The sequence below is a fragment of the Martes martes genome (genome assembly GCF_963455335.1).
Source record: "Martes martes genome assembly, chromosome: 14".
Taxonomy (NCBI): domain Eukaryota; kingdom Metazoa; phylum Chordata; class Mammalia; order Carnivora; family Mustelidae; genus Martes; species Martes martes.
The window spans coordinates 11,701,502-11,712,403 of NC_137902.1; the positions used below are offsets into that span (position 1 = coordinate 11,701,502).

Consider the following 10,902-nt stretch of genomic DNA (forward strand, 5'->3'; position numbering starts at 1 on the left):
GCTGAGCAAGGAGCCCCACGCAGGACTCGATCCCAGGACATCAGGATCTGAGCAGAAGGAGGACAATTAATGGACTGGGCGTCCCTAATGTACTTAATTACTTTCTAGTCATAGCAAGTTACAAGGTTTTTCCATTTAAGTTACTTAACATTTTCTTTCAAATAAATTCATTTATGGTTTTCAAAAGTGAGTCAACTGAAAGAAAATAGCAAATAATATATGCAGACTCAAGAAACTATATCGGTAGTGGACTGACTGGGGTCTGGAAAATACCTACTTAGAGTCTGCATTTACCGTAAGGCCACCGTGTGATTTCTATCTGGGTTTGATGGGCTTACTTCAAAGTACCACGCTCAGCACTGAGCACTTAGCTTTACTAATCCACAGAAGACGGAATTTAAATTTGTCCCAAGTCTCCCAATTTGGGGAAGAGAGGCCAAAATGCATGTACACACCATCCCAAAGATCTTCATAACACCAAAAACTTGACATGTCTGACCTACTTGGCTTATTAACAGACAAAAATGGCATTACAATTAATTCCATTTTGCAGAATCCAGAAGGCTCTATCTGAGGCCTAAACAGTAAGAAAAACCTTCTGCAGATCGGGTAGAAACCGTCATCCACACACGTTAGCCATAAACATCAGAGACTCCCCACCTGGATTAGCCCTTTTTAAGTTGGGGCGACAGTTAGAAACAAAGTGTTGTTTTCCTAAGCATTTCGTTACTTAGAAGCCGCAGCAGGACTTTTCTCCTCGGAAATTTGGCCGGGGCAGCCGACAAGTAAGTTGCCTGGACAAAGGTCTCGGCAAAAACTTGGGGAAGACAATTTCCCGCCCCCGCTCCAGCCCAGGCCCCGCCCCGCCCCCGAGGCCCCGCCCCGTGCCCGCCCCCGTGCGCCCCGCCTCCTCCTCTTCCCCGCCAGTCCCGCGAATCTCGCGCGCACTGAAGATGGCGGCCGCGGTGGGAAGATTTCTCCGGGCTTCGGTGAGTGGCTGCCGGCAGGGGACAGGAGCGGAGACACAGTAGTGGCTCCGACAACGTGCCTTCCAGACACGATCCTGCTCCCTGCGGTCTGGGGGCCTTTCACCGTTCTTGGAGGGCACCAGCGGGTAACGGACCCAGGGGCCTCGCTTCTGGGGAATGCGCCTGCGCAGAACCGCCCCTCCCTTCTGTCCTCCTAATCGCTCCTCTCTCCAGGCCGAGGGTCCGCAGTCCTCTCTCCACCTGGGCACCTCGACCTGGAGGCAGGGCCCCTGACCCCTGTTCTCCCTGTTCTGTAGCTACTCTATGACCTTGGACACGTGACTTCACCTTTCCGAGCCTCAGTTTACTGTCCTGTCCCAAAGCTAGAAAGAAGGATGCCTACAGCAAGGCTTTGCAATAAGCATCCCCTCCATGGTGGGTGGAAACCAAAGTGGTAAAGTACACAGTGTGGCAGTGCAAAAGGCACTCCCCTCCTCCCATCCCCCAGGTCTGTCCCTCGCTGAGTACTCTGTTGGTCCCCTCTCTCTCCCCTTTCTCCTGGCAGGGTTGAACACAAGGCTCTTTCTTCCAGAGTCATGCTGGACATTATAGTTGAGCAAACAGTACCGTTGAGCGCTGTACAGATTTTCCCAGAGGGTGAACTTTGCTCTACTTGTTTGCTTGTCTGCGGGGGCCTTGTGTTTTCTGGGAAAACCTTGACATGATAGAACAGGCTTAGCAGATCAAGCTGGCAAAGGGCGTAAATACACAGGGCCCAGCCAAGTCCCCTTGGTTTTTGAACCCTCTGTGTTGTTCTTAAGAACATGGAGTCTTTATGGTTTTATAATTCCCCTCTGCCTAGCAGGGTTTTAAAAAATGTATATATTTTGGGGGCTCCTGGGTGGCTCAGTGGGTTAAAGCCTCTGCCTTCCGCTCAGGTCATGATCTCAGGGTCCTGGGATCGAGCCCCTGCATTGGGCTTTCTGCTCAGCAGGGAGCCTGCTTCCCTTCCTCTCTCTCTGCCTGCCTCTCTGCCTACCTGTGATCTCTGTCAAATAAATTAAAAAACAATCTTTAAAAAAATATTTTTTTAAAAATAAAAGTTATATATGTTTTAGCAGTACAAGATTTGGTATAGACATAATGAAATAATTAGTACAGACTAACATCTCTTCACATAATTACCTTTTCTGTGTGTGACGAGTGTGCCTGAAGTCTACTCTCTTAGCAAATACAGCATTATTAAGTATAGTCATCGTGCCCCTGCAGTAGATCTCCAGGCTTACTCATCCCACGTGACTGCAGCTTTGTATGTTTTGACCAACATCTCCCCACTCCCCTCTTGCAGTCTTGAAGAAGGAAGCAGAAAGGAATGTTAAGAACATGGAGGTTCATTCTGTACTCTTAGAGCTTGGGGCTTGGTGTTTGGATCACAGGAACAAGGAGAGCGGAGGCGACCAGTGGCCTCATGCCCCTTCCCCAGGGCCAGCCTTGAAGCTACTTCCTAATATAAAGTGTTTCTCTTTCCAGATTGCCCGACACGTGAGTGCTGTTCCTTGGGGCATCTCTGCCTCTGCAGCCCTCAGACCTGCTGCTTCCCGAAGAACATGCCTGACAAATTTATTGTGGTCTGGTTCTGGTCAAGCAAAATTTGCTTTTAGCACCAGTAAGTGTTGTGCCTTGGTTTGACCCAGGTAGTATGAATCACCATCTCAGAACATGGGCCCTGAACCCTGGCTATCCATTAGACTCAATATCCATTAGCTTTTGAAAATAAACCACTACCCCAGCTGCCCCGCCCCGCCCCAGACAAATTAAGTCAATTTCTGAGGTGAGACCAGGACATCATTTTGTTTTGTTTTGTTTTTTAATCTAAATATAGTTGACATCGCAATTATTAGTTTTAGACGTACAACAAAGTGATTCAAGATTTATATACGTCAGGTGGTGACCCCCATGATAAACCTAGGTACCATCTGTCACCATACAAAAGTTGTTACGATTTTATTAACCGTATTCACTGTGCTGTACCTTGCACTCCCCTGTCTGTCTGTGACTGGAAGTTCATACCTTTTAATCCCCTTACCAGTGTATTTTAAAAGCTCACCGAATGATTCTAATGTCCAGTCAGGATTGAAAATGACTGAGGCAGACTGCCTCCGTATCGCATTTCTTTGTTGGTCACCAAAACCAGCACATTTTCTAACTCTTACCTGAAAATCTCCAGTGACTCCTCTATCCCTTCTTTTAAGAACAAATTCTATGGGGCGCCTGGGTGGCTCAGTCGGTTAAGTGGTTAAGGGTTTGCCTCCGCTCAGGTCACGATTCCAGGGTCCTGGGATCCGGATCGAGCCCCAAGGTGCCACCAGCCCTGCTCAGCGGGGAGTCTGTTTCTTCCCATGCCCCTCCCCCCACTTGTGTTTTTTTTCTATCACATAAATCTTTAAAAAATAATAATAACAAACTCTAGCCCGATATTTAAGGGCCCTCAGAGTCTGGCCTTCAGCTGTGCATGCTTTGTTTCTTATGCTTCCTTCCACACACACCTGCTTTCTGTTCTATTCAAACTACCCGGGCTGTTCCCCTCACCTGCCCTGTTCCCTCTTCCCTGTCCTGCCTGAACATGGCAAAATCCAAACTGTATTCAGAATCCATCCCTAGGCTCCTTTCCTCCTCGATTCTATCTTAATTTCATCCCTGCCGACTTCTGGCATCATCTTTTTAGTCTTTTCCGTCCCCATAATACTTTAAACTGGATTTGTGTACCATCTAGAACTACGGAAGGGGGGATATTTCCCAAGATGTAGAGTTGAACTGAACCTTTTAGTTAATTTATACTGCTAATTAATTACTATGAGAGATTTGAATAAAGTCGGGTGTGTGATTTAGCAGATGATGAACTACACGTGTGTGTGGCTTCCTTCAGGTTCCTCATACCACGCTCCTGCCGTCACCCAGCACGCGCCCTATTTTAAGGGCACCGCCGTTGTCAATGGAGAGTTCAAAGACCTAACCCTCGATGACTTTAAGGGGAAATATTTGGTGCTTTTCTTCTATCCTTTGGACTTGTAAGTGTCATTTCTGCGATGCTTTAATGTCATTTAAGGTCCCTGTTTCCCCCCTGACATTTCCTATCTCTGGCTGCTCTTCTGGCCAAGGGAAGGGATCTTTTGGATCCTTTTATCGCTGGTGGCCTTGCTGAGTACAGCCTGCATCTGCAGCTAATCTGATAAATTTAGAGGAGGGGGTGGCATTCTTTTTAGTGGGGTAGGTTTTGACACGGCTTCATTTTATGTGCTCCGGGGCCATGGTTTCCGTCAGCTAGTCCATAAGGAAGTTTTCACTGGCCTGGAGGAAAACAACAAAAGTAAAGATAATAAAATGACTTTTCTCATAAAGCTACTTCTTTAATCTTAGAATATGCCTCTTTTCCCCTGCCCACCCTCATTTTTTGATAAGATTCTTAAATGGAGAGGTGAGGGGGTCCTGGGTGGCTCAGTCGTTAAGCATCTGCCTTTGGCTCAGGGTCCTGGGATCAAGCCCCACATCAGGCTCCTGCTCAGCGGGGAGCCTGCTTCTCTCATTGCTCCTCCCCATGCTCGTGCTTTCTCTCTCTCTCCCTCTATCAAATAGATAATTTTTTTTTTAAGATTTTTATTTATTTTTTTGACAGACAGAGATCACAAGTAGGCAGAGAGGCAGGCAGCGAGAGAGGGAAGCAGGCTCCCTGCTGAGCAGAGAGCCCGATGCCGGGCTCGATCTCAGGACTCTGGGATCATGACCTGAGCCGAAGGCAGAAGCTTCAACCCACTGAGCCACCCAGGTGCCCCAAATAGATAAATTAAAAAAAAAAAAAAAAATGAGTCCGATGAGGGCGGCCAACCATTTTTGCCTTTTTCACCTTCAAGCAAGCTGAACTAGTTTTTAGGCTACCTGTTGTTTAAATTTTAAATCCTTGCTTTTAAATTCTCTGATGGGAATTTCTGCCCTTTTTTTCCTAGCACCTTTGTGTGTCCTACAGAAATCGTTGCTTTTAGCGACAAAGCCAATGAATTTCACGACGTGAACTGTGAAGTTGTTGCCGTTTCAGTGGATTCCCACTTTACCCATCTCGCCTGGGTCAACACACCAAGGAAGGTATAAACCTCAGTGGCCCTGCCTTTGCACCGAGGATCCTAAAAACTGAAAAGATCCCATAAAAGACTCACCTAGAAGTTGTTAAAGCATGACTAGTCTGAAATGGGTTATTTGTAGCTCCTAAGTTCCTGGCAAATTCTGTTAAACTCTGTCCTTATCCCCCTTAACATTGCCTGGATTTAGTGCCCACTACACTTGTGTCTTCCAAGGTGCAAACAGTAACGGAGAACAGGCTCAGTGTGGGGGTGGGGACAGTTGGGGTTCGCTGCCTCCTCTCTCATGGGTACCTTGTAGATCCCACATGCTCTGCATGGCTTGTCAGACGCTGGTTAGGTTCTCTGATTTCACTCCTCTGCATGACCACTATTCCTGCTGAAAAACGCTTGGGAGAATCAAATTTTCTAGGCATGTTGCTGGTTTACCAATACCAACTGATTCAGTCTTTGTTATGCTTCCATTTTTATGCTAGAAATTAATCTTCAAGTAAAAGAATACATCAAGAATTAGGAAAAGAAAGGTCTCCAGTGTTAGCTGGGTTTAAATCCTGCCTCTGTCCCTTTCTAGCTGTGACCTGGAACGAGTTACTTGACTTTTGTGAGCCTCAGTTTCCTCATGTGTAAAAGAGGCGATGTTCCAGGATGGTTGGGAGGAGGAGGGGAGTTAACAGAGCTACGAGCAGTGCTCGGTCCACTGTTGGTTCTCAGTTGCTGCCACCTGTCGCCGTTCTTGTTGGCCTCAGACATCAGTTTACGTGGCTGAGAACGGGGGGCACGCAGTGTAACAGTCAGTCATGTTCGCATCTTTGTTAGAATGGCGGCTTGGGCCACATGAACATCGCACTCTTGTCAGATCTGAATAAACAGATTTCCCGAGACTATGGCGTGCTGTTGGAAGGCCCCGGTATCGCTCTGAGGTAAGATCTTGTTCCTTATAAACTTAAACTTGTTTTTTTATGTTCAGCATCGTCCCACTTCTTAGAGGATTTAGAGAGCCCTCAGTAGAGCATTTTGAAAACCAAAAAGCTTTCATTCACTTTAGCCTTTCTTAAGCACTGATGAGAGCCTCCTGCGCGTGTTGGCAGTCTCGGGATGGCTGAGACGTGTCTCACCCCTGCAGCGCCCTGTGTCTCCTTCTGAAGACCAGTGTGTCTTGATGGTCGCACTGTCGCACTTGCCCTCACTACCTGGGAGCTGCTCTCCTGGGAGGCCGGCTCCTGACACGTCGCCAGAAGGGGAAACTAGCAGATTGTAGGAGTCAGTGAGCTGGAATGGGTGAGATCTTGTCCCAGCCGTGGAATCAGACCAGAGTTTGATTTTTTTTTTTTTTAAACTCACCTATTTATTTAACAGCTGTATGACTTTGGGCAAGTTACTGAACCTCTTTGAGTCCCAGTTTCCCCATAACTAAAATAAGAATGGACCTCCCAGGTTGGTTGTGGGGACTAACGGTAAGGAGTTGAAGATTTTAGCACAGGTCCTGGTAGCCATTATGACCTCTGTCCCAGAATGTCATTTCTGTCCTCATTCATTCAGTGGCTAGATCTTTATTCCTTTGAGTGGGAAAGCTGTTTGTCTTTAACGGTCCCATATTCAAACACAACCTTCTTGGGGGCCGAAGGGTGGGGGGGATTAGACCTTAAGCCTTCCAGTGGCATCTTGATGGTCACTTAGTGTAGCGGGGCTTGGTCAGAACTTGACCCCCTGGGAGCGGATGAGGACCCCACTCTGATGTGCCTCATGGTTTTACTGGGGGCTGGCTTGAACCTGCTCACCTTCTCTTGTCTTGTCACCTCACTCTGCTCTGCTTTCCTCCTTGACACCTGAACCTGTAGTTCTGGGAGCCACTTGGAGCTTGGGCCCCTTTTACTCCAGTAGATTCTGTCTTTCTTTAATACACTTTTAAAGCCCGGCATTGACAAAGTTGGCAAGGGAAGGAGAAAAAGAGTGCTGGCTTGGCCCTTCCCTGTAGGTCTTGCTCCTTTTGCCAATACTTCCCTACTGGTTTCACTGTTAGGATTGACAAGGGAGGGTAGCCGAGTCTGGTTTGGAAGATAAGGCTTGCTTTCCAGAGTCTGGGGGCCCGGTCCCTCCCAGCTCCGCACCCGCACCGTGGACTCGAGCTTGGCTCTGCTCTCGGTCGAGCTTGCAGCAGGACCCTTGAGCCTCAAAGCCTAGACCCCCCACAGCCAGGCCCAGGGAGGAAGCGGCGCCTTTTCACCTTGCCTTTTTCTCTCACTTGCTTTTTCCCTGCATGATTAACACTTGGAATGCCACACCCTTTTAAGTCAGACTGTTAAAACCTGTGGTTGAAATGTGTCTACGTGTGTCATGGTAACCCCAGCACTTGTGCGGAAGATGAACACAGACCACAGGCCAGGTCATCTCGTTACGCTGCTGCCAAGTGATAAACAGTCTTGGTTTGTCCTTTAGATTTATGCTCTGCCTAAACTTAAGGCCGGTAAATTCTTTCTGCAAAGATTTCCCCAGGGGATTTTTTCCCTCCGTTTACCCAAGATTTCACTCATTTCATCGGTATTTACTGCATATAGATAAAGCACACCTCTGTCTCTTCCCCTCTGCCTCTGGTTTCTTGCCAGCATTTGATACAGCAGCCCCCAAAACACCCAAATCACTAATAAGTTAAAGAAGTCTTTGCTCTCTGTGACTTTTAGACTCTGTGTAACTTTTCTCTGTGGGAAATACTGCCCGTTTTCCACGTTGGCCTGGTCCAGTCACCCCTGTGTGTGGCACATCATTGGTAAGAAATGATAAGCTGTTAGTGTAACAAGGAAAGCCCCACGTTTCCGCGTATGGTCAAGTTTAATGCTTTATGGAGGAGAATTAAGGACCGAAGCGGGTAGAAGTTAGAGTTTGTCGTTGTGGTGGCGCTGAGGTACTAATGGGGGTAAATCCTGATGCAGAGGCCTCTTCATCATTGACCCCAATGGCGTCATCAAGCATTTGAGTGTCAACGATCTCCCCGTGGGCCGAAGTGTGGAAGAGACCCTCCGCCTGGTGAAGGCGTTCCAGTTTGTGGAAACCCATGGAGAAGTCTGCCCGGCGAACTGGACCCCGGATTCTCCTACGGTAGGTTTCCTTTCCAAAAGCAGTGAGACCCCAGCATAGGGTCCCAGGCCCTCACTGCCTCCAGGGCTGCTGGCCTAGAGCACCTACAAGAGGAGCCCACCCTTGGAGCAAGGGTGCGGACGGGGCGCAAGTGTGTGAGGTTGCAGAGGGGCAGGGGCTGGGGCGGGACCAGGAATCAGGCAGGCTCTTGATGTAACCTTCATCCATCTTTTAAAGGAAACGGATCACACTTTAAAAAGTTAAAGAACTTTGGATCAAAAACTGAGCTTTCAACTCACTTTTGAGACTGTTATCTTGAAGTCAGCTCCCTAATTAAATGTTTTTGCATTTTCAGATCAAGCCACATCCAACTGCTTCCAAAGAATACTTTGAGAAGGTAAATCAGTAGATCATCCCATGTGAACCCACCTCTTCTCGCATCAGGAAAGAGCCACAGCTGGAACTCACTTTGAGCATTTCAAAGATGATTATTTATAGAAGACAAAACACCAATTATGCTTGTACTCATAAATAATACTCTAAATGTTTTGTTTTTGTAACATTGGCGGAGGCTTTTAAATGTCCTCACACACATAAAGCGCCCTTTATTGGTAACCTCTTGATGGCTGACTAGTTTATAGGAGGCTGGTTCACCTGTTCCTTGGATTGTGTCTTCAGTGGAAAGAGGAAACATTCTTTATTGGTCTTACTTGAACCTTTATGTACACCAGAATAGTACAACACACACCGAAGCTTCTGATCAAGGGTCCTGAAATTTCTTCTTGAATTTCTTTGTACTAAACTGAATTTTTTTTTAAGGTGATAAAGATCATACATAGTTTTAAGGTGTTAACATCAGTGATCTAATTTAACTCTTGCAATGGATGTATATGTACTTGAAACAAATGTGAATCATGTTTTTAAAAAAAAACACTCTGGGGGCACCTGGGTGGCTCAGTGGGTTAAAGCCTCTGCCTTAGTCTTAGGTCATGATCCCAGGGTCCGGGGATCAAGCCCCGAATTGGGCTCTCTGCTCCGCAGGGAGCCTGCTTCCCCCTCTCTCTTCCTGCCTCTCAGCCTACTTGTGATCTCTGTCAAATAAATAAATAAATCTTAAAAAAAAAAAAAAAACCAACACTCTGGCAAAGTGACTTCACTGTCAATGATCGTGCATGTCTCTCCTCCCTGAGATTAAAATAGTTACATATTTGTTAGCTGCATAGGGTCTACATACAATTCTAGATATTGATTGGCTGTAATTATAAAGGCTATTTATCAAATTGTATTTTGAAATCATTGTAATTCTTTTCTGAAATGCTCAATGTAAAGTACATAATAAACATTTTAAAATATTTGCATGTATAATATCATTAATTGTTGGCTCAGCTTATATTATAGGGCTCTAATTTCCCTTCTAATTTTATCAGCCAGCATTTTTGGAGCATTGAACTCAGGGCCCACAAAAATGAGTAAGACACTGGCTCTACACCCAAAGAACTCAGGTTCCGGCAAGAGAGAGAGAGAAGCATTTAATCATTATTTCAGTAAATTCCGAGTGCCCGCCACACACCCCATGCTGTTTTGGAGGCACTAGGGTGAGCAAGGAAAGACAACCCCCTTCCTTCATGCAGTTTCATTCTAGAGGGGGAAACCCAATAAATAAAAACACATAGAATGTTTGGAAGGGAAACAGACTGGAGCAAGGGCTAGAGCAGAGACTTGAACAAGCTACGGACTTTGGATTCTCTTCTAAGATGGGAAATGTAAGGAAGCTTTCGACAAGAGTCACATCAACTTGTTTTAGGAGGATCACTGTGGTTCCTTTGTTAAGACTAGACCATAAGGGTCCTGAGAAGAGTGGTAGGGCTGGATCTGTGACATGCTTGAGGGTAGAGCCAACAGAATAATACAGGTGTGTTAAACACTGGCACACAGGAGGCCTTCCTGGGGCAGAAGAGGAACACCGAGGAGGGGCACCTTACCCAGCTATGGGCATAGGGGACAACTTCCTGGGAAAGGAGATGAACTCTTGAGGCTACAGAAAAGTGAGCCAGGTGAACTGAGCAAAAGAAGCTGTCAAGTTACGTTGGCCTGAAGAAAACCATGAGCTGGTTCCCTGGAGGGAAAGGCAAGACAAGGGATGGAAGAGGCCATCTGAGTATCAAAGGTCCAAACTGAACATTTTCAATGGACCCAGTGTCATATTAAGACTCACATGTTTTATCTCATTGAACCTCAACAAAACCTTAAAATAGGTATAATTATTGTCCTCATTTTACAAATGAGTAAATAGACCCATTGATACTGACTTGACCAGGACCATCCAACTAAGTAATGGGTGGTGCTGGGTCCTCAACCCAAGGCTCCAGGACCCCTGAACTCCTTAAACATCCAGGAACATACATTCAACAAACACACACAACCCCCACCCACCCTAGCGCAGGGCCCGCGGGCTAGGCGAGGCAGCCGCAGGAGGAAGGCACGTGCACCTTTTCTCTACAACTAGCCCCTGCCTGAGCTGGTATGCAAAGGAAGGAATTTATCTGCCCCAGACAGCACTTTGCACCGTGTGGGGTGCCCCCATCACAGGCCAAGGCAGGGACCCTCACTTTGAAGGGAACTGGGCCTTGTTTAATTCTTTGGTTACTTTTTAAATCATCTTTTTTTTTAAATTATTTTTTTAAGATTTATTCATTTATTTTCCAGCACAACCGGGAGGGGCAGAGGGAGAG

At 46.7% G+C, this 10,902-nt stretch overlaps 1 protein-coding gene across 1 annotated transcript; it reads left to right on the forward strand.

Moving 5' to 3' along the window:
• Positions 1-909: 909 nt before the first annotated feature.
• On the forward strand, positions 910-9,520 carry PRDX3 (peroxiredoxin 3). The gene is made up of 7 exons (XM_080822407.1): positions 910-989; positions 2,499-2,634; positions 3,895-4,036; positions 4,970-5,105; positions 5,915-6,018; positions 8,026-8,191; positions 8,526-9,520. The coding sequence occupies exons 1-7, from the start codon at positions 954-956 to the stop codon at positions 8,577-8,579; spliced, it is 774 nt and encodes a 257-aa protein (XP_080678533.1). The 5' UTR covers positions 910-953; the 3' UTR covers positions 8,580-9,520.
• The last annotated feature ends 1,382 nt before the right edge of the window (positions 9,521-10,902 follow it).

What these genes read in the sequence shown, in the direction of transcription:
- PRDX3 (XM_080822407.1), top strand. Translation starts at nt 954, where the DNA reads ATGGCGGCCGCGGTGGGAAGATTTCTCCGGGCTTCG. An exon ending in GGGTCAACACACCAAGGAAG is followed by an intron (nt 5,106 to 5,914) that starts GTATAAACCTCA and finishes CATCTTTGTTAG; the next exon opens with AATGGCGGCTTGGGCCACAT. An exon ending in GGCCCCGGTATCGCTCTGAG is followed by an intron (nt 6,019 to 8,025) that starts GTAAGATCTTGT and finishes ATCCTGATGCAG; the next exon opens with AGGCCTCTTCATCATTGACC.